Genomic DNA, 23,854 nt, shown 5'->3' with positions numbered 1-23,854 from the left:
ATAACAATAATAAATGAATTATTCTTTTAATAAAAAAAGTGATTATAATAACCAGTACAAAAGGAACACTTGATAAAAGAAAAAGAATCACGAACTCAATGCCTAGATAACTCAATAGTGAATGATAAAATTAAAAAAAATATATAAAAAAACAATAACACGAGTTAACATGTCAGACTCACGACCCAAGTTGTGAAGTTGAGACAAATCCTTATACAGAAAATTAAAAAAACATTACTATGTTTAATCCTCAACAATCCAAATGTAGAAGGATGAAATCGGGAAAAAAAATCAATTAACAAAAAGAAAAAAACAACACCAGCAAACCCGGGTAAGTCCGCGAAACCCCACGAGCAGAATCATGCGAATGAGATAACCTGATAAAAAAAAAGCTCAATTCCTAAACTAACCAAGTGTTGAAAGACGAAATCGAAAAAAAATTAAAGCTTAAAAAACAACCCAAAAAAAGACATGAGCCAACCCTAGTCTAGGTTACCTTTTTTTTCAGTTGAAATATGTTGCAGATATTCTTCAACGGGCTAGATTTACTAACAATAAAACTGTAGATACTTCCATTGAGATTAACACAAGATATTCTTCTTCCTTATCTTTAACAAATCCTATCTTATATTGTATTATTACTCATCTAAATATTAAATATATTGTTTATGGTGTCAGTGAGTTTATATATTCATCCTTAATTTGGGCCCTCCAAAGATTATAGATATATCCCCCCCCCCCCCCCCCCCCGAGGTACCACTGTATGCGTTACCAGTGCTGGTGAATTAATGACCAGGATAACATAAAAAGGAAAATGGACGTCAAATAAAAGAAAAGACAGGTGGCATAAGAAAAAAACAGTTTTAAGATAATGCCGGCCATGCATGCATCTTGCTACCTTTTGTAATTCAACAGCATGTTGTTTTTGCATTTTATAATATTTTTTTAAAAATATTATATTTGTTTTTTCACATTAATTTTTTTTTAATATTTTTAAATTATTTTGATGCATTGATGTCAAAAATAATTTTTTAAAAATAAAAAATATTATTTTTATACATTTCGGAGTGAAAAACACTTTTAAAAACAACCACAACCTCACTCCAAAAACACTATAAATCACATGTACAACTATCAATTGGTTGCGTTTGTTTACTTGGAGCTTTTGCGTTTGCGGTGCAAAAAACACAATATGATATTTAGTAACACACTAAACTGTGTTTTTAACTGTGAGGTCCATTGAAAAATTGAGTTTAAAACACAGTTTTTAAGAAGCAGTTTTTACATGCTTTTGTAACTAAGTTCCGTAAAACTTTATTTGTTTTTGAGTTTTAAAAGCGCTTTTGAAAAAAAAATATTTTTTTTTACTTCAAATTAATATTTTTTGTGTTTTCAGATTATTTTGATGCGCTTATATCAAAAATAATTTTTAAAAAATAAAAAAATATATTTTGATGCATTTTCAGGTAAAAAATTCTTTAAAAAGCAATCACAATCACACAACTATCAAACATTTTATACATATTTTTTGTTACATATAAACCTTAAATACAATTTTTATCAAATAAACATCTAAATCTAACTAACTATATCTAACCATATTTTTTTAATTTTATTTTTAAAAAATTATAATCACAAAAACAATCTAAAAAATAAACGGAATCATACTTATTATTACAGTTGCGTTTCAAAAATATCTTAGAAAAATCTTTAAGATAATGTCGGCCATGCATGCATGCATTACCACAATCACAAGCACCATCACAGCAGATCTCCGAAATCTGATGATTCCAATGCTATAGCTAGGAGTCAAAGTATCTACATCAATTCTCTTGATATAAGCACACTAAATTCTGAATCTTTCGTGTAATTCATTGCAAAACTCAAAAACAAACTAGCTAAAATGGCATCTACAAAACCTTGCAAGAACAAGGTTCAAGACAAGGTTGCTATCGTCACGGGAGGTGCTAGTGGCATAGGCGAGGCCACCGTGCTTGCCTTTGCTGAAAACGGCGCACGAGCAGTCGTGATCGCAGATATTCAAGATGAAAAGGGCCAAAAGCTTGCAGAATCCATCGGAACTAACAGATCCACTTACATCCACTGTGATGTAGCTGATGAAAACCAAGTCAAATCCCTTGTGGAGTCCACTGTTCAACTTTATGGTCACCTTGAAGTAATATTCTGCAATGCCGGCATTGCAAGCTTTGGTGAGCAAAATGTTCTTGACTTCGACCTGGACTTGTGCGACAAACTCTTTGCAGTAAACGTGCGTGGCACAGCAGCATGCCTAAAGCACGCGGCGCGTGCCATGGTGGACGGAGGTGTAAAGGGCAGCGTCATTTGCACATCAAGCGCCGCTGCGAATCTCGCAGGGGACAGGTTCACAGATTATATCATGTCCAAGAGCGGGCTCTTGGCACTGATGAAATGTGCAAGTTATCAGTTGGGCGAGCATGGTATAAGAGTCAACTGTGTGTCGCCAGGACCGGTGGCAACACCTCTAGCATGCAAGACATTCGACAAGGGAGTAGAGGAGGTGGAGAAGGCTTTTCAGTCGTCTTATTACTTGAAAGGTGTGTTGAAAACGAAGCACGTAGCTGACGCAGTGCTGTTTCTTGCTTCTGACGATTCTGAGTTTGTGACTGGCCAGAATTTGATCGTCGATGGTGGGTTTAATTTGCAAGGTATTCCCAAATAAAATGATCCGGGGAATTAAGGATGGTGTCGGATTAGTTCTTCATTAATAATGATTTTGCAAATGCTTAATATTGCAAACATCTTGTGTCCTGTGTTTGTACGCTCTCATCGGTGCCTGACATTGTGGAAGCAGGTAGCAGTTAAAGATAATTTGGTGTATAAGTTAAAGACTCTTCTAGGTATGTATATCGTATCCTGCTAGCTGCTGATAAAATATTTATCCTAGAAGGATTGTAACACTGGCTGAAGATTTCTCTCTGTCTTTCTCTCTCTAATGGACAGACCTTGACATGACGCTTTTGATGCCACTGTGGATGGCGGTCGCACCCGTTTTCTTAAACGTAGCGGGCCTCTTCAACATGCTTGTGTGTACTATCCACGTGTCGGCCTAGTTACCCTAGTTCATTATATTTATTTTAGTTTTAATATTTATCTTTTAACACTTAATTATTTTATATCAATATAATAGTATATTAATTTGCCGAATCAAGCATCAATCAGGTGCTAGAATTTTCTCTCAACACCATAAGAACTCATATACAGGCAACCAGATCAAATTACAAAGTGAAATTCTAAATAAAATCAATGTGAATAAATCAAATTAAAAAAAAAATTGAGTGATAAAAAAAAAGAAAAAACATAAACTGTTCCATGACCGTACAAATTAGTCCTTGGTATTAGGAAAAAAAAAGGGATTGATTATTTGTCCAAGCCTCAAATTTGGTTCTCAAAGCTCTAATTTATTTAAATTAATAAAATTAAATTAAATTTTGCAAAACTGAACATCAATTAAGCCAAGAAACATTTCTCTAAAATTGCAAGATCCCCATACGCAGACATAAAAAATCAAATCACCAAAACCAATCTTGAATAAACACAACGTTAAGACCAAATAAAAAAAACATTAAAGAATCAAAATAAAAAAAATATCAAGAGAACAAAAAGGGTCCACCATGACCTCTCTCACATGTTATTGTGGAATTACAAGAAATTAGGAGAAAGCTAATTCCTTTTCATAGGAATAATTAATTCTAGTTGATTGTATGAGGTTTATTGCTTTAGCTTTCCGGAGGATTCTTGACTTCTTTTCCCGCCATCCTGAAACATTTAATATTAATTTTTTTCCCTTAATTTTTCATTAGTATTATTCTTTATTTTTTACCCGTAAAAATAACAAGTTAAAACGGATTAAGACTAAGTAGGTCTTGTTTTGTTTACAAAAGAAAAAGGTTAAATTTTTTTTTGAAGAAAAAGACAGAGAAGTGAACAAATTCTGGCCGAGATTCATCTCTATTTTGAAAAGTGGAAGTCAAAAAATAAGTTTTTTCTGCCAAGTAAGCAGACACATGCAAAAGAGGGCCTTGGGGAATTTTTTTAAAAAAAATACACTAAATTATATATCATTCTCTACTTCTGTAATAATTATTTAGTATTTAAAAGATTATCGATTAGGAATATTTGAAAAATAATATTTTAAAGCAATAAGAATTCTTTAATTACAATAATTTTATAATTTTTTTGTAAAATATTTTTGTCACATGGATTTTATCTTTACTTCATATTCCCTCGGTATATATCGAGAGAATTATAATGAGAAAAAAATTAAAACAAAGTAAAAAAACGATAATGTGTCATTTATACCAACAGAATTACCAAATTAAAACAAAGTAAAATCCATCGGTGAAATCGTTGATAAATTATATACACTGCTCATCATGTCAATTATAAAAAGAATCACCAATGGAAAATTCCGTCGGTATTTTTCAAAGAGCTCTGAAATTGTTTACTTCTCAATTGCACTGTTAATTATTGTTCTTTACAGACAAAATCACCGATGAATTGAAAAGTCATCGGTATTATTTGATGGTTTTCTAAATTTTTTTGATTAAACTAAATATTACAGACGGAATCACCAACGGATTTAAAAGTCGTCGGTGATATTTGACGGTTTCTGAAAATTTTTTATTAAATTGAAAATTTAAATTAAATATTACAGACAGAATCACCGACGAAATGTTAAAAATATTAATATTTAATTATCTATCGGTAAAACCGTTGGTAAAACACCCCAATAAAAAGTCTAGAATCCCTAATTTTACAACAGATAGGGCTCCTTTCTTCTTCTTCTTCTTCTCTATATGTAAAAAACATCAATATCCATTTCTTTCTCTCCTCTTCTCTTCTCTCCTCAACTCCTTCTCTTCTCCTCCATACTCAAGTATATATTTTTCTTTTTTCTTCTCGGTTTTTAAATTAATATACTTTACAAAAGAAAAAAATTTCTTCTTAGTTTCACTTGCAACCATATTAATGTAAGATTTTTCTTTTTTCATGTTTTTTTTCACTATATTTATATTTATATGAATATAATAATGTCATGTGTAATTAATTAAATTGCTACAAGGCATATAAAACTAGTATTATCGCGCTTCAGATATTCCAACTCATGTTACAAGAATTTTTTTGGCAAAATATTTTTGTGTTTTTGTACGCATCAATGGAATCTGAATCCAAGATTATCCTTTTTATTGCTGTTGTGTTATGAGAACGTTATTCTGAAGTTTCCTGTGTTGTCAGCTTACAGCAGAATGATTTGCGCATCACTGCTGGTTAATTGTTATTGCAGCGGCGGGCAACTCTGATTATCCATGGTGAGAATGAGAAGGTATTCATATTCTTTCTCTGAACATACTTCTTATAAAATTTCCATCAACAAAGATATTTCGCATCACAAAAACCATAAAAACAAACTAATGGATGATTACATTTTTTTTTCCTTTCGGCAGAAACAAAGAATGCTTCTGGAAATCATGAATTGCATCCCATATATACATAGTATCTCAACATTATCACTTTGGAGTTTGCAGTACCTTAGCAGTTCATCAGAAAACTTCAGGTAAGTGTTTGCCCTGCAGGAATGACTTAAATAACATGAGTGATCTCTCAGGCTGTGAAAATGGAGCTTCATGAGATGCGCCTCTGATGGTAGCAAATGAGAGGATGTTACCATAAACCTGAGTCCAACCACCAACCTGAAAGGAAGTACGGAATCAATATTCTGATATGGTCGTTTAGAAAATGTCATTTTGCTGCCTTTTGATCAAGAATTTACCTGTTTTCCTGCAAACCAAGCTCTGTAAGGGACGGTTGTATTGAGTCCCAGCTCTTTTGCCAGTCTATGGACAAGGGTGCGGCTTCCGGTCAACGGAATCACAGAATCTTGATCTCCACTGTAAGAGCTATATACTTGTTACAACCTTGAACATTCACTGATCTTATTCGAGAACTATTTTGGTGTCCGTTTACCTGTAAATCAACACTGGAATTCCAGCCTTGATGAGTGATCCAACAATATTGATTGTTGGTATCTCTATGTTAAGCACCTCATAATCCAGAATGCTGTATTCAACAAGGTAAAGAATTTCAGTTGAAGAAAAAATAAAAAGTTATAGGCTTATAGTGAAATTCTTTTTCTCAATTCTATCGGTCCATATAACTCTTATGGTTTTGCTTTAGGTCAACAGATCAGTTGCTTATTGATACTGTGGATGAATCAGGAATGAAATCTTTATTTGCAACATGGGAATAATTCTTGGTATGGCTATTGTAGAATATGTCAGCTAGTACAAGAGAGTTACTTGCTGCAAACTTCCCATCTGCGAACTCCAATAAGCCGGGCTTGGAGAGCCTTCCGCACGTCTTCCCGGTTCAGATAATTCACAGTTTCATCTTCTATACAAACATCAATCCTCTCAGATACTTGCTGTCAATAGAAAGTTAGGAGCAAAAACTTTCAGGCACACTTGAGAAGAATGGAGACAAGTAAATGCAAGGCAGTTGATTTTTCTGTGAAGGCTTACCTTAGGACTTATAACCTTTGATTGTGAGAGGACTGATGGAATACAAACATCAAGGGTAACGTCATATTTGTCCACAAACCTACTGGTTTCTGTGCTAACTTGTCTCATAACTAGTGAGCAAACAGATGAAACCGAGTCCCTATAATATTCACTCACATATCTTGAATAGTTACAAGCAGATGTGAACATTTTGTATGTTGAATCTGAAATCAATCCGTGAGACCAGAAGTACTCAGCCCTTGAATTTAAGTCTGTAGCAAATTCTAGAACAGGATTACCGAGCTGCATTGGGAAAAAACCACGTCAATGAAGAGGTCTAATCAAATGTTCAATTCTACCTGATTGTCATCAATCAACGTCAATAGAATTCAAATTAGTTCAATTCTGGAGAAGGGTTGCAATCTCTTGGTCGCACAAATATGATGCAACAGTCCTTACCGCAATTCCTTTCAAATTGACTAGCCTCTCCTTCTTGTTAATTTCAACCATAAGCTTTGCAAGTTGAGGAATATAGTGGCCTGGAAAGAATCAATGAGAAAAACAAAGGGCAGTAATGTTATAATTACTTGCTTGTAGATAGATTATAAGAGATGGAAATTGATGTAATACAAGATGTAATAATACCTGCATAACTTTCCCCTGTTATAAACAAATCTTTGTTCCTGTACTGAGGGAACTTGTGGAACCAGCCTTGCAAGAACACAAGATTGTCCCTGGCTTAAGAAAACAAAAGTAAAAACACCTTTAGAAGATAGTACAGAACTTTAAAGTGCTAAATAAAGGTAATAATGATACTTCCAGTAGATTAATAATGCATCTCAACAACCTAAAGATTTTCTAAAGAACCAAGAGATCTCCCCTCTTATTTTGGTTTTATCTTTTTTGGGCTTGTTGGGGGGGCAAAAAAACTGTTTTATCCCAGCATAAAAATTGCATATTCAGGCTTAATTGTACTTTCCAATAAACCATAACTTCTCTAAATGGAAAGCTTTATGCTTTTATGTTTAAAGAGTGATAGTGGGCTACAATTTGGCCATAAAGCTTCCGTCACAGTGAGTCCAGCATCACATTCATTTGTGCCACTCAACAAAAGGAATGAGAATGATGTTTTGAAGTTGATGGACTTACCTGTTGCCTCATCATCTACTGCCACATAGGAGGAGTTATCTGTAGCATAAGAGAACCCCACACCCACTGGTGTCTCCAGATACAACATATTTGCTTCTGCAATACATTTGGGCATGAAAATTTCCTTTACTCTATAATCATGATACAGTTTACATTTTCAAGAAAGAGAAAAAAACACAGAGAGAGACTGTGTTAGTACCTCTATTCCAGCTATGCTCATTTCTGATCAGAACTCTCCCATTTGGTCTGAAAGGTCCATTTTCAGAGAATGCCCCTACTCCCAGAGAAGAACATCCAGGCCCTACAAAATACAGATATGGAACATCAATGGCAACTCAAATTTTCAAATCAAAGAACGTAACTGAGTTTTCTTTCCAAACATCATTCATTTGTAATTTGATTCATTTGTGTGGCCTTAAATATGAAGCAAGGTGAGTAGCTGCAAACCTCCATTCAACCAGAGAGCCAAAGGCTTTGATGCTGGATCTATTTCTGCTTCAACGAAGTAATAAAAAAGAGCTCTATGCTTGTTACCATCCACGGTAACATAACCTGAAAATTGTTGAAAGCCCACATGGGGTTGTCCAGGAAGCCTACCAATCTTATCAGGATGAGGTGAAGAAGAATCTACACCCATGGAAGCGCACAGCTGAACCACTAATGCAGCCATTGCCATGGCTTTCCAAGTTTGAGAGTGCATAATTTCAGAAAGTGAAAAATGACTTGAGAGATAAAGTGCTTCAGGAGAAAGGCCTGCTTAAAATGTTGCTCAGTGGAGGACATGGAGTTGAGGGCAGGGCATTAAATAATAAATAACTAGGCTTGTTTTATATTATCATTACATCTCTAGCTTTTTGCTTGCAGGCCTGAAATTGGTGTGTTTGAAAGAGATGTGTGAGAGAGTACTCAAATAACTAGAGAGAGTTGTGCCAGTGCTTACTAGGCTGAGACTTTAGAGCTGAGTCAGCACATATGGTTGGCATTTTGAAAAGGAAAAGAGAGAATGGAATCTGTACTGCTTTTATCTATTGGATCCTTGAATTCTCTCTCAGAAATTACAGTTCTATTAATTTTGTTTTGTTTTGGCTTTTCACGAGTGCTATACCGACCAGGCAAGTAGGCATCCACAAATACCCTGTATCCTTCTATACTATTGTAAGAGGATAGGGTATGTTCCCTTAAAAAGTGGCTTTCCAGGATCACTTTCCATTTTATCAGAAAATGCGTGGAACTGGAGAGTATTCATTACTTTCTCAAGAAAATCCAGAGAGAATATGGCAGTATCTTCCGGGTATTGGCAGCCTTCACAGTTTTGTTCTTCCAAAAAAGGGCTTGATCGATCGACCTTTCTTGAATCACAAGTACAATACTATCTAGTTTTCTAATGTTGAGAAGACTTGGAGATTGAAGGAACAGAAAGACAATCCGCAGTAAGTAGAATTTTAGGAATGTTCACATGCATTATCCTGTTTTGGTAACCAATTGTTGTCGGAAAACCATGAATTTTCCATTTTTCTGGGTTCATCTAATTGCCAGGACTAAAAATCCATGGATTCCAGTTCATGAAGGCTATTTGTGAAGATGGGCATAGGCCTGCAACATGGTCTTTCTTCCAAAAAGTTAGATTATCTTAAGGATACACCATCCAGTCACCTGTCTTTCCTTTCTTTTTGTGCTTGTACAAGATTAGGACATTGTATTAACGAGGTCTCCATCTTTTCTTTAAAGAAAAGTCTTCTTCCTAAATGCAATGGTCCACACACACCACATGCTCCCCATCATAGCTGCAAAACATCTCATTATAGCTTCTAATGGGTCCTCACTCTCTTACTTGCATAAAAAAAGAAGAGAGTTTACCTACCAAATCTCAAGAACAAATTGCCAGTGTAATGTGCCACATACAATGGCAGCAGAGAAGTGGAGTCAATGCTGGTCATGGATTGCTTATAATGACGGGCAAAAAAACAATGCTTCCTGTAGCTTTTTTTCACTAATCACAACTACCTAAACAAGAAAATGTAAAACCCTAACGTGGGGAAGATGGGACTGGCTGGCATTGAGAGATCACGGACGAGAATGCCATCATCTATGATGCCGAGTGTTTGGACCACTCTTTGAAAAGCTATAGGGCGTGGGGCGTGTCTGCTCGAGATGAGAGGGGAAAGAAAAGAAACTCGTTTGGGATATAAACAGGCCTGCAAACAAACAGCAACATGCCAAAATCCGATGCCTTGCATGATGTTTGGCATTGCCATGTTGCTGTCCAGTTTGAGGAATGGACCCAACGTACTGAATTTTAACAAGGCATCATCATTTCTACCAGAACTCGCCCCGCTGTCACTGATTTATATGGATTTTCCTTCACCATTCCCAACTAAAAGAAATACTAAAAGTCTCTTCAGGATTATAATGTGAAGATTTTATCGCCAAATGTGTTTGGTTAAGACAAGATTTCAATTTCAGTGATAAAGAGTAAAAAACCTAAGAGTCTATATTTAAAAAAAAAAAAAAAAAAAAGGAGAGAGAAAGGTGTGGAAGTAATCCGCAAGAAAGGCAACTTTGAAGCCCCTTTTCTCCATGAACAATGAGAGGTGGTTGGGTAGAAAAAAAGAAAGGTGTGGATGCGATCCACAAGAAAGGCAACTTTGAAACCCCTTTTCTCCATAAACAATGAGAGGCGGTTGGGTGAATCGGAGTTGGAAAATGTGATAGTGCGAAGAGTGGTTTGTGTTGGCCTTTGAACTCTTGCAATGAAAGCAAAGGTTCGCTTTTTCCCTTTCTTCCTTCGCTGCCTTCCTTCACTCGGCTCCTTCCTTGTGTTACATAGTGGAGAAAAGCTCATCATCTTTTTCTCTTTTATTTTATTCAGGTCTGCTTGCCTTTACTGGTAAAGGATGAAATGCCACATGCCACGTTTGACTCCCATTAAAAATTATTATTAAAAATAATTTTTACTTATAAATATATTAAAATAATATTTATTTTTAATATTAACCTATTAAAATAATCTAAAACCATAAAAAAACTGAAAATTAAAAAAAAAAAAAAAACACAATACAACTGCAATCCCAAACCCAGAAGACTCCCTAAGTTTGGCTCTTGAATTGCATAAGATTTTATTCTGCCCTAGTCTTGTTCACGGGAACCATTAGGCCAGGTATTGACTTTTAGTTGACATGAAAACTGAAAGTCTTCGCATGCAATTTTGATGCCAAATCATTTTTTAATTGACAGGGAACATGTTTTTAACAAAATGATACTTAAAGAATAGATGACAAACTCTATAATACCAAACAGAACATGATATAGCCTGTCTAATATGCTTCTCCTTTGCAGGTAAACTCAGCATTGACCGGATGTTGAGCCTGCATCAAGCTACGAATTTGAAAATTGATAATGTAGAGTGCTTATCTCATCGGAATTTGCTGACTTGGACCTGCTCCGTTTACATCTAGGGCCAAAATAAAATTGAGTTGAATATTAGAGAGAAGAAGCCCAGTACAATCGGACCCTACTCCATATCACACTAGCATAGTTATTGCTCTATGCTGAACTTCCACAAGGGGGGAAGTTTCAGCAGGGCAACACAGGCTATGGTTTTCAGGGATTCTACCATTACTCCACTCACAGGCATATCTATGTCTCTGTAAAGGGAAAAAGTCTCATGGAATCCTAAGATATTTACTTACTACATTCTGAAATCTCTCAAACGATTTAGACGAGCAGGAAAGAAGTGCTGGGGCACAGGGCAATATTAAAGCCAAGCACCGGGGTATTGAACAATTTTTTGAATGATAATACTAAAGATTTTCCAATGTCTTTGTCTTGGCCATATGAATTGCGTGAATACAAAATTCAAGTTGTGAAGGAACCAGTAGATCCACGTACTTGACTCTCACATCCAATCTGAGTATCGTGTAGACAAACAAGCCTAATTTCAGGTTGTGTACAAGTTCAAAGGGGAATTATAACGGTACTTGATTGTGGAGGGGAAAAACATGTATAAAAACGAAATTTACATGCATAAAATTGACAAAACTTACAAGGAAAAATGGATTGAAAGAATGTAGCTATTTAAACTTGCGACCATTATGAAGAGAGCTCTGAATCGGTGTGTTTATGGTTAGCACCTGGGGCCAAAGAAGAATGATCGATTTCTTTCCGAGATGCTTCCCATAGTTGTTGCTCTATGCTCAGCTTCCTTAGTTCCAATACGCCTCGCTCAACTGCATCAAGGACACCAATTGAACACATCAAGAACTGCACATGCCATCTATCAAGGCAAAATGTAAAAAGGATTGCACTACCAAGTCTGCCAACATAAGAGGTCTTCATGACCAAATGTATTATTTCAATCATTTTGCAATTTCATAAAAGCCATTAACATGAGGATTTCCAAGCCATTCAGCATGGTGGAGAGAGTTTATGACTGACTATTTGAACAATAGGTAATACTGGACCTAGCTGGCCTGATCACTATTGGATCTGAAATACCCACAAGTTACCAACTCAAGCAACCGCATGTATTGCGTAAAGCATTTTTATTTTAGTTTATCTCCATCAACATTCCTACTTTAAATGAGATAGAAGCAAAAAAAAAAAAAAAAAACAAAACAAAACATGCACATCAACCTAGACAATAAATTGTCCTAAATAGATGACAAGAATTTTTAAATAGGATTTTGCAAATTATACCTGGGACCATAAATAGCTAAACAAAGCATTAGGGGAAAGAGAGAGAGGCGGATAATTGGTGCCTGTTTACTAGAATTTTTGCAATATTTTGTTATAAAAGCATATAAATTACCATCCACAGCATCATGTGAAGTCAGTGACTGCCCACTACGACTAATCCAAAACTGAAGCCTGTCTTCTGCAATATCTTCTTCCACACCATGTACTAAGGCTCTTCTCCAATAATAAGTTAGCCAAGCCTGCACATAACAAATTGAAGCATTTTTTAATCAAAATATACATAAATTCTGGTACTAATCAACTGTCACAAGCCACATATTTGCAAACTCACTCATTTCAATAATGTGAGAACATAATATTAAAGAAGTCCAGAACAGACAAACAAGGTAGCCTTTCATGAAATGAAATCATGAGGATCAAACAAGACTTGAGAGAGATCAGATTTAGGTTGTCTGATTTAGACCGTTATCAACTTCAAGTGTTCCCCAGACCATAACTTATTATTTAACCCTATGCATGGTAGAGCAAATAAAAAGTTAAAATGTAGGGAAGCACATCTAGAAAGGGCTGTTGCCAAAAGGGTAATGTTGAGTATCCAAATAGGTTATGTTGAAAGTTTTGTGTGGCTTTATAGAAGAGAAGGACTGGAAAGCATAACACTGTTTTGTCAGTATTATTGTTGTTATTGTTATCCCAACTTATAACACCAGTCTGTGGTTGTTGTAAAGTAAATCATATTTAAGTGAAATTCATTCACAGTGTATGGCTATTTAAGTGAAATTCATTCACAGTGTATGGCAATCTAAAGATGTTAGGGACAACAGGGGAAATTAAAGAGAGGAAAAGAAGTGAAATTAAATTTCTTTTGTTTGGTTCAATAAAGGTGGGGGGAACTAAGTTTTCATTGTTTGGATGCACATGGAAAAGAAAAGAAAACAAGTGACATTATTTTTTTTTTACTAAATCATCCTTACACAAGAAGAGTTGAAGATGTTCAACTAGAGTGTTTTTCTAGGAGGATATTTTGGGAAAAATTGTGTCAATTTTTTTATTTTATTTCCCTTGCATTCCACCCAATTTGGGAGAAAGGTTTTTACAAACCAAAAGGAAATTTAGAGATTTAATTTTCCCCCTTCCTTTCTTTTCCTTTATTTTCCTAATTTTAGGATCCAAACAAAGAAAATTGGGTTAGTTTCCTTTCCATTACTCTCATTTCCATTCCATTCCCTTCCCTCAAAACCTACACGCTATTACGCTTAGTTTAAACTTTCATGTTTCGATGCTTTAACAGTTGGAAGACATAAATACATGGATAATGTGAGGTCTAGGATTCCACTCTAGCTTGAAATAATTTCTCAGAACTAATAAAAGTACAATACAGACCTCCTCATGCATGTGGACCTACAAAGGCTTTGCAATGATAGACTAGACCTAGATGATGAGATGATGAAAAGAAAGAATCACCAGGTAAGGTATAAGGGAGATGGAAAGTCTTCTTTCCTCTCAATGCACATGATCACAGAATGTGGACCTACAAAGCCTTTGCAATGCTAGACTAGACCTAGAAGATAAGATCCTTGAAAGAAAGAATGGTCAGGTAAGGTATACAGGAGAAGGGAAGTCTTCTTTCCTCTCTATGCACATGATCACAGACGAAAAAAAAATAGTGGCTTTGTATTGTAACAAAGTCCTGTAGCAAGACTGGAATCTTAAAATGAAAAAACAGGGACAACAAATAATAAGTCAAGTACAACAGCTGCTGACCTCTTTGAAATGAACATCTTCTGCCTCTGCTTTACTTAATTCTGCAGTTAAAACAAGGGACAGGGCTCGTTAATTTTATTTCATGAAACATAACTTGATGACAGATAAGTGACACCTCTTACCAGTGGCCTCAGTAAACTTGGGATCACCTGGTGGTCTCGAATCTGAAAACCAGGAAAGAAAAAAAAACAAGAGGAAAAGATAAATGCCAGGTTATCATGTTTTCTTTTGTAAGAGTTGCTTCAAAAGGTAACATACATTAACAGATAAACATCCAAAAACTTGATCTAGTATGAGTAAAAATTTTCAGCAAACTCAGAACAACTTTTATTGGATACCAGATCTTAGTATTGCATATCAAACTACCATAACACTCATCACAAAGATACTAAACAGTAGGCTACAAAAATTCATATGACAAAAGAAGGAAAAGCACCATTAAAATGCTATACCACATCATTAGTAAAGAAATTCAACCAACACATTTGTTGAGTGGAAAAATAACTTATAAATAACAGAGGTAAGTTACCTGAGAAGGATTGTCGAACCATATTTGGTCGTCTGTGTTGAGCCAGAGCAAGTACAACTGCATCCTCAACCTTATAACAGGGTGAGGTGGGACATTGTCAGAACAAAAAAAAAACAATAAATTGCATGGTATTCAAAAGTACATGACAGTTAAATAAATCGCTATAAGCAATTCTCAAAATCAATGTCAACTGAAAAAAAAAATGCAAGCGACAAATATGCACATCAATGAAAATGAAACTAAAATAACCAACAATAAGGTTCATGAATGACTCAACAAGCAAAACTATGCATTTGGTACATAAAAGTTATTACAAAAGTGCATGACAGTATGAGAAATCATTACAAGCGATTCTTGAAATCCATGTCAACTGACAAAAAAACCCATGTAAACTAAGAAAGTATGGTTCTACGAAATGCTACTGACAAGTATATCAAAGAAAATAAAACTAAAGCAACTGACAATGAGGTTAAAATATATCTTTTTAAAAAAGAAGACCTTTAAAGAAGCTAATTCCCGCAATCCCATTTCAACTGAAAGCATACTTTCAATATTTCCCTCTCCAGTAAGATCACTCAAATCACGAACTACTTTACTCCTATCTGGATCACCACCACCTGTTTCATTTATACAACATTTAGATTATAAGACTAATTAATGGTAAATGATGGAGAAAATTAAACAAAGAAACAAAAATAGGAAATATGCTAATAAGAAATCATCAAACTAGCCTCTATCCAACTCCTCCTTAGCCCTTTGTCCAGCAGAAATGACAACTTCAAATGGAAGAGGAGCTAGAGCAGACCAATGCTCGTGCTTTGACACTGCTATATTTGCACAAATCCCTGAAGAAATGAAAGAAACAGAACAAAAGGCAGTTTAGCAGTAGCAAAAGGACTCGGTTCAAAGCTTGTGGGTGTGTATGCAACAATACTGTTAAATGTTTTTTCTAGCCTAGCCTGAAGAATGAAGAGATGGAATGAGTGCCATGGATAGAAAACATGACCATTGCGTGACTAACAAGTCTGTCATTGGAAGATCACATATGAATAGCCAATAGACCCAAAACAACATAATGTACATTAGGCATGTTCAAATTATTGAATCCATCTACATCATCTAACGTGACCAACCCACAAAAGTTGGGTTTCCAGATATATCAAATAGAATTGGATCTAAAGAGCTAGAAAATGGATTGAGTGGGTCAGGTTGTGCATCAGAGTTTTGGAAAACTGCCAAACCTGACCCAACCCACATATATTGCAACCATGTATTTCTTATGGCACCACCTTAGGGTAAAGTTAAAATTATGAGTTTCCACGTAACTAACCCTCTTATAGATACATGATTTTATTTACCATCTTCGCTACCCTGCTTCAGCCACCTGCACTTATCAAAAACAAACTACCTTCTCTCCTCCTTTAATCCTAAAACTTCTACATCCTGAAAAATCAGAACCACAAAATCCCTAAACCTCTTTGAAGGATATCAGTCGGCTGTGGATCTTTGGTGGCAGTGATAACTCTAACCTTAGAAGATCGATCCAATTTGTCACCCACACACACACACACACACACACACATATATATATATATATATACAAAAGGGGACGTGAAGCTAGATCCAATCTATCATCATGGTCTTGTCAAATTCAAGTCCGACAGTGAGTGTGGTTTGTCTGAATTTTTTAAGCTTTGGCTATGGAGAAACTGCTCATTAAAGTTCCCTTAGTCCCACCTAACCTGTGGTTATCAACATTATCTGTAAAAAAGCTATCCAACCAGCCTCATCTGAACTGTTTGGGTTTTGTACGGGTTAGAATGTTGGAGAAATTAAAAGTCAGGTTGGATATAAAATACAGTCAAACCTGACCTGACCTGTGTACACCCCTAGTTGGATGTGGACAATAGAGAGATGATGACAACCACGATCCATTAACAAAGAAAGGTTTAAAAAAGGTCTTCTATGATGGCTATCCAATATAGATCAAAAGTTGAAACCCATCAAGGTGCACTAGCATATCTAACAAGCTAGCTGGGCTTCATGCCTCAGTCTCTATATGCCCCTTCAAACAAAGACAAGCAATTCAAAGCATGTAACCATTTTTCCCCAAGCAGGAAAGATCATATTTGAGTTGATTACCATGCTGAACAGCTAAACCCCAGTAGCGTGCAAGCCAACATCTCTTCAGGACAACCTCCTCCTAAAATATATGGGCAGCAAACTGTTAACAGCTATAAGGCTAAATATAAACCTCAAGTTCAATTTAATGCACACACCATCTCTTCCTGGGACAAAATCATTCTTTGTGTCATCATGCGAAGAGCTTTTGTTTCAGATTCAGCTTCTCGCAGCTGTTCCGCAGCTGTTGCAGTGTCATCTTTCAAGCTCTGGTTTGAAAAATGAGGTAAGGCTTGACATCTCAAGGTAACTAATGAGAATAAACACCAACTTAGCAGAATTAGCATATCGCACCTCAAGTTCTGTACGAAGGGTTGCGACTTCTGCATCTCTACCATCTGTAGATTGTTTTGCAGCTTTAAGAGCAGCCTGTGACAAGAAACTTTTCAGTACTGTAACAAGAACTGTTAAAAGAATAAGAGTCAGCACCCTTAAAAAAAAAAAAAAAAAGGAAGAGAGCACTTAAATAAAATCAGCAAATTTAATTGATACTGTTAGCCAAAAAAGAGAAAATAAGTAATAAAAAAAGCTCAAGTAATGGACCAATAAGTTTATGTTCCTGGAGAACATGAGAAATAAAAAGTTAAAGACTACTCTACTCTCAAATTCATATATGCTCCACTGGCACGTAGTCCCCAAACTCACCTCTCTTTGACGCAATGCTGCTTCCTTCCTACATATATATATTAAAAAAAAAAGAATAGAATTAAGAACCAGGAAATCAAATGAATCATGGCACGTACAAAACTAACCATACTTACCGACTCAACAGTTTAGCTTCAAGGGATACACCCTCTCCAAGAGCAGCAACCTATTAATAGAGAATTGGAAATGGAAATAAGATCTGTAAATCATTGTTGAAAGCACAACCATGCAGAAACATTTTGAGTGCTTTGGCCACTAAACTGAGTTGAGCTATAATTTCTAACCAATTTAGAGCATGTGCTATAAATCCAAGTGGATCAAATAGTGTATTCCAGATATGCTGAGGCTTGTTTGACAGTGTCACATATAGTGAACTTGAGAACATAGGAAAAAATAACCTTAACAGAAATTATGGCAATTAACATAGAGGCCAAATATGAGATGAAAATGGCAATCAGGTCAACAATATACCCTCATAAATGACCATATGGTGAGTCGTGTACGAACAGACAGCTGGATTTGCTAGATAGAAATCATGTCAATCTTGAAACACTCAGTTACATGTTTGGAAAAAGCAATATGTGATGTTTCCCATCAGTTACATGATGAATAATAGTGTCGGACATGAGGAAAAAGGAAATATAGGCAAATAACCATAGTCAAATGTATCTGCCTATGAGATTTTAAATGTTGAGATATGTTTCCTAAAAGCTGAGAGGCACTAGTTCCCCCAGATAAACCCTATCCACATTGCATCTGAAATAGAATATCCATGCTTTATCGACAATCCCTGAAACATATTCTAGACTTCTTATAAGTAACCAGCACCAGCTATGACATATTAGTATATTAGCTTGTCAATTACAGAACAGAAAGAAAATTGGTTGGCTTTCTGACTCTCCCTAGCACACTCAACAATTAGATAGTAGCCACAAGTACCCTACTAACTCATCAAACTGGACCTGCACTCAATATGGTTTATTTCAGAGCTCTTTGTCTAGGTATAATTCAAACATCCCTTTGTACTTTAGAGCCAGTTACTTTTTCCTTTTTCCCATTAAAGGAAGAGTACTGAAAGAGGATACTGTCTTTGTATCTACTCTACCAAGCATATAAACAATTTCATACAATGATTAAGAAAAAGAAAAGCAAGAAAATATGCTTGACACAGATAAGAGACCAAGGCTGCTTTGCTTCATATATCAAAGTCAACATACTGAAGAAGAGAAATTACAAATAGGAAAACCAAACCAATGACTAAATGCTATGACTTACCTGTTTCTCAAGCTCCCTGGCTCTAGCCTCTGCCTCCTCGCGTTTTTCTTCAGCACTACGAAGCTACACAGAAAGCTCAGGTATAAATGTTAAAAATCACAGGACAAGGCTAACTAAAATTTTAATTTTTCTTGAGGGATCACACACCTTGTCAAGTATAGCTTCATTTTCTTCTTGCAGCATATCAAGCTGTAAAATTTAGCTCGTTTTAGCTTCAAAGCTCAAAGCAACTTGGTTCAACCAATTTATAGCTATCTTCAATAAATACAAGTAATTGCATGTCTACTATTAACGATTGGTAAGAATGACATACTTCATCACGAAGTGCTGAAGCTTCACGCTGATCTCCTGAATCAGCCAATTTGAGTTGTCCCACATCTGATGTAAACCTGCAGTAAATGGCAACAAGAATATTCAAGTAATTAAACACAAAGCATCGATAGGATGCAAACAAATAGAAGTCTACACTCAAGTTGCCAATTGATAAATGGATGAACTTAAATACCCCTAAGCTCCTCATCTTGCAAATCCATATACTCCACAAAAATAAAAATAAAAATTTAGACCAAAACATATTAAAAGCTAAGCCAATAGCTATCGACACCATAAGCCACATTCACTTCTAAAAGCTTACAAGCGCCAAAAAGAAAGAAAAAGAAGGAGATTACAACAAGAGCCGAACCTCTTATTATCTCTATTCCTACTGGATGGAGGGTCGATAGGAGGAATAGAAACGGGAGTTCTTAGTGATTGTTTGCTTGGTGGCACCACTGTAGCTGCACGAACTGACATTGATGGCCTTCCAGCCGATGTAGACCGAACTGATGGCACATTCTCCATAAAGTTCCGACCTAACTAATTAAAAATACCAAATCTGCAATTAGCCTGGATCCAGTCAAACCGTAACACACATACACACACAAAAATAACCTCAAAAAAAAATTGAATTTCCAAACTCGACTTCAACAGAATTGGAATCAGATATCTAAATTGAAAATCAATGTAATTGACACATAATTATCTATATAAAAGCATTAAATATCGAAATTGTCACTGCAAGCAGAGATCTGTACATCAATATAGCAACTACTACTAGCACTAGTTCTCATAAACACTATAGAATCGAATTGTTCATTTAAATTTTGAAACGCATCGTATAAGCCACTACGCACTAAAAATTACCGCAGGAGACGGAGATCTATTAGGTCTAGTAACCGAAACACCATTAGAACTCCCTCTATGATTAACACTACTAAACCCCGACGAAGCAGGAACCGGAGCCGGTCGAGCAGGAAATCGGAAATCTAGATCATCTTCGTCGTCGTCATCTGCAGTCTGCGATGACGCCATCACCTGAGCCAGCCGTTGGGCAGCAGCCTTAGCGGCCACGTTTTGTGTGCGCTTGATTGTTGACATGTTTGAACTTAGACGTGAGTTCGGGTGCGCCGGTGACATCGGCGCGGGAGATGACGAGCCCGTACTGTTTGAACCACGTGATTCGTTGCTCCACTGTCTGGTATACACCGGACTCCCCGCCCTCCTCCGATCCATTTGCGCGGAAAGGTTTTTAAATCTTTTTTGTATTTATACGTGTTGTTATGTGTATAAATGTACGTGTTTTTCGTGTGTGTTAGGGAAGCGAGGATTTTGAGAGAGCTGGATTTTTGTCGAGGAAATCGAGGGAAGGAAAGAGAGAAAGAGGAGGCGGTTGAAGAATTCTGAGCTGAATCTCATAGCAGTTGAAGCTTGAAATTGAAAATGAAATAGTGTCGGTTTTTTTTTTTTAAAAAAAAAAGAAAACTACAAATCAGTGTCTCAACTATCAAAAGATCTCAATTGGAGCATCTATTCAAAACTGAGAGAATCCTCTCTTTTTTCCGGATACAAGTTAAGTTTCTAGGTCATGCATACGTCATCTGATTAATTCCGATAAATTAAATTTATAATTTTGCCAAAATGATAGATTAGAAATTTAATTAATATTCAAGAGAAAGTCTATGCTAATTAAAAATCTAAAAATAAATTAGAGAAATGCCCCCATCATATAAGAATTTATTGAGCCATTATTCTTGATAAGGAAATTTTAAAAAACAAAAAAATAATCACTTGCATGGAATCATATTAATGTACCACACAAGATAAAATTTACTTAATTCAGTAACATGCTAAATAATCATTTCACTGTATATAAAATAACTGAAATTATTTTTTAGTTTATTTTTAAATATCGAGAGATTTTATCAACGTTTTTATATACTAATAATAAAAATATTTTTAATAAAATCTTAAATACAACATTCGAAACTTGGATTTGTGATGAAATGGATGTTTTAAAACTATTCCTAGATCATGTTTACATGTGAATAAAAGGATATTTCTGAATTAGAATTTAACTTCTAAAGGGATTGTATTCCGTTTCTTTATATAGATTCACATTTAATTTTTATATTTATTAAAAAAAACTAATAATTTTACAATTTTCCACGCATTTAAATCTACGTTAATTTATATAAAATATCAGGTTTATATATCTGACAATTATTTAGCATTGAAAACTATTTTCTAAACTAAATATATGAACGACTAGGTGTCCACGCCCCTTGCATTTGGATTATAGTTTTTTATGCTCATCATCGGTATGACAGGCATGGACACGATAAAGAACAGGAGATGAGATTACCTTCGATTATGGATGATATTGAGTAGAATCTTCTAATCGAGGGGTAATTTTTATTAATACGAAACTTTGACGACCCATTTGAAATACATATACAACTAGGATATAGCTGTACCAAATGGGGCCTAAACGACCTGCCGTTTGAAGCGGGTTGACCCTAATTCGAGTTTCGCGGTAGACGATTCGTGAGTGGAAAATGGTGGGACCCAAATCCAAATGTGGTTGCTGCACTGTGGTATAAATTATTTTTTTATTTAAAATAATATTTTTTAAAAAAATATTAACATGTTAAGTAATTTAAAAATATAAAAAATTACTTTAAAGCTAAAAAAAACTAAATAATTTTGTTCGAGCTGCGATCCTAAATATCTGTTGAAAAGAAAGAGTGCGGGTGACGTGTCCAATATTTTTGTTCTCTAGGATCTCGATGATCTGTCAACGGGTTTCGGACACGTATGTTTTGGCAGCGCAGTAAATTCTCTTACTTGGTCATCTTTTTCATAGAAAGGGAAGGTCCAGTCCATAAAGGACAAGGGCATGGAGCCATGCGAGCTTGTCCATGTACAATTATTACTTTTAACTATATGCCAAAGTTATCAAACCTGGAATCTAGTTTGGTCGGGTGGTTTTACCTGGGATTTGGATTGGCTCTAGGTAAAAAAAACCATCATGTCGACAAGGGTAAAATCTAGTCTTTAATCATTGACATATTTTTTAAAAAATATTATCAGAATAATATTTTTTTATTTTTAAAAAATGATATTTCTAAACCGTAGTCTTGTTTTATATATGACATGTATGCACATTCAAGCTTTGTTGTCAATTTTAAAATCCTGTGACATGACAAGCATTGGCTTGTCAATTAAGCGTGATTCTTTTTAACCCACGACACAAGCAGTAGCTGTTGGCTGTTGCAACACCAGCCCGTGTAGTTTTTCAACACTTGTCATGTCCAAGTTGATAATTCTTATACCACTTTATTTTTGGGCAAAAATATTTTTAAAAAAATTTAAATTTATTTTATTTATTTATTTATTTTAAATTATTTTTTATATTTTTAGATCATTTTAATATACTGATATTAAATATAAATTTAAAAAAATAAAAAAATATTTCAATGTATTTTCAAGAAAAAATAACTTTGAAAAACAAGCGCTACTATAATATTAAATGAGCTCCGAGTCCATTTGTTTTTGTGTTTCAAAATTGTTTTTGAAAAAATGTAGATTTTATATATTTTTTCTTTGCTTCAAATTGATATCTTTTGGTATTTTTTGGATTGTTTTAATTTGTTGATATCAAAAATAAAAAAATTTATTTTGATGTATTTCTAAATAAAAAAATACTTTAAAAAATAATCGTTAATACATTATCAAACAAGCCTGACTATTTAACTTGCTAGTATTTTTTATTATTAATTTTTTTTAAAAAAAGAAGCTCGTAGATGCAAGGTGCTCCAAAACATAAATCACCATAGATTAAAACAATGTATTTATATTTTTTTTCATTCTCTACAAAAAAAAAAAACTAACGACCTAACTAATGGGGTAAAATTATTTTTTAGGAGATTTACTAGTAATTAACAAATTAACTAGAGATTATATATATATATATATATATATATATTATTACAATGTCACCCTTAAAACATAAGAAAATATAGTTTTTATCCATGAGCTTTTTGGTTTTTTTATATTTTTGGCACAATAAAAAAGACATATTTTATCTTAAAATAAAATAAAATAAAAACTAAAATTGATGTGAAAGTGCATTTTCATTCTTTTCTTTATGGGTTTTTGTAATATTCATGTTCACGAGGGTTGTTTAATAATTTAACATATATAAATACTATTAAAAAAAAGTTTGTTGGCATGTTGGCATTCCCCTCGCCCTTTGGGCAACATGTGCATTCAATGCTCAAACACCGACTTTCATGAAGACATTGGAATTGTCACGGCAACCTCTCCATTATACGGGGACGCATGTGGATAATGGGCCTCCGATGACTTTTTTTTTTCTTTTTTTTTTCTTCTTCATTATAGTGCCTAACCCTTTAGAATTTTAAGGAAGCTCTTCAATTGTTTTTTCCTTCAGATTTGATCATTGTTTTTTTAATTACTATTTATTTTATATGAAATAATTTATCAAATTCAATTTTTGTTCAATTCCATTCTCTTTTAATTTCTTCATATGTGTCCTTCTTTTTTATTGCTATTTATTTTATCTGAAATAAATTTTAAAATTAAGTTATTTTTGTGATTTTATCTTCCTTTATCTTATCAAATTTGATCATTGTTCTTTTGGTTTTTTTTTGAATTTCTTTTTAGTTTTATAATTTAATATTAAATTAGTTGAAACCAAGCTTTTTAATTAAAAATATATTTGGGATTGAGATGGGGT

General features: G+C 34.6%; 3 protein-coding genes across 7 annotated transcripts; 1 reads left to right on the top strand and 2 right to left on the bottom strand.

Annotated features, from left to right (window-relative positions):
• Positions 1–1,854: 1,854 nt before the first annotated feature.
• LOC133678974 ((-)-isopiperitenol/(-)-carveol dehydrogenase, mitochondrial-like) lies at positions 1,855–2,844 on the top strand. Its single transcript, XM_062101511.1, has one exon. The coding sequence runs from the start codon at positions 1,904–1,906 to the stop codon at positions 2,699–2,701; it is 798 nt and encodes a 265-aa protein (XP_061957495.1). The 5' UTR covers positions 1,855–1,903; the 3' UTR covers positions 2,702–2,844.
• A 2,530-nt stretch (positions 2,845–5,374) lies between these two features.
• Positions 5,375–8,640, bottom strand: LOC133678172 (serine carboxypeptidase-like 45). Its single transcript, XM_062100403.1, has 10 exons — positions 8,136–8,640; positions 7,888–7,989; positions 7,689–7,784; positions 7,185–7,277; positions 6,999–7,078; positions 6,561–6,842; positions 6,339–6,463; positions 6,007–6,099; positions 5,813–5,930; positions 5,375–5,732 (listed from the first exon to the last, which is right to left on the bottom strand). Exons 1-10 carry the CDS (start codon positions 8,386–8,388, stop codon positions 5,583–5,585), a joined length of 1,392 nt encoding a protein of 463 aa, XP_061956387.1. The 5' UTR covers positions 8,389–8,640; the 3' UTR covers positions 5,375–5,582.
• A 2,340-nt stretch (positions 8,641–10,980) lies between these two features.
• LOC133678791 (coiled-coil domain-containing protein SCD2-like) lies at positions 10,981–20,537 on the bottom strand. Of its 5 annotated transcripts, none has more exons than XM_062101291.1 (18): positions 19,950–20,537; positions 19,460–19,628; positions 19,091–19,166; positions 18,925–18,966; positions 18,778–18,840; positions 17,619–17,668; positions 17,503–17,530; positions 17,152–17,226; positions 16,956–17,066; positions 16,819–16,879; positions 15,408–15,521; positions 15,175–15,293; positions 14,677–14,746; positions 14,270–14,311; positions 14,148–14,188; positions 12,496–12,622; positions 11,732–11,914; positions 10,981–11,139 (listed from the first exon to the last, which is right to left on the bottom strand). In XM_062101291.1, exons 1-17 carry the CDS (start codon positions 20,326–20,328, stop codon positions 11,778–11,780), a joined length of 1,704 nt encoding a protein of 567 aa, XP_061957275.1. In that variant the 5' UTR covers positions 20,329–20,537; the 3' UTR covers positions 10,981–11,139; positions 11,732–11,777. The 5 variants fall into 5 exon arrangements, with proteins under 5 accessions (XP_061957275.1, XP_061957274.1, XP_061957273.1 ...); XM_062101290.1 differs by lacking the exon at positions 10,981–11,139 and adding an exon at positions 11,462–11,594; XM_062101289.1 differs by lacking the exon at positions 10,981–11,139 and having other exon boundaries at positions 11,462–11,914.
• Positions 20,538–23,854: the final 3,317 nt, after the last annotated feature.

Source organism: Populus nigra, chromosome 18, assembly GCF_951802175.1.
Source record: "Populus nigra chromosome 18, ddPopNigr1.1, whole genome shotgun sequence".
Classification (NCBI taxonomy): domain Eukaryota; kingdom Viridiplantae; phylum Streptophyta; class Magnoliopsida; order Malpighiales; family Salicaceae; genus Populus; species Populus nigra.
The sequence above is the reverse complement of the archived record's forward strand: the minus strand, read 5'-3'. Positions and strand labels throughout refer to the sequence as shown.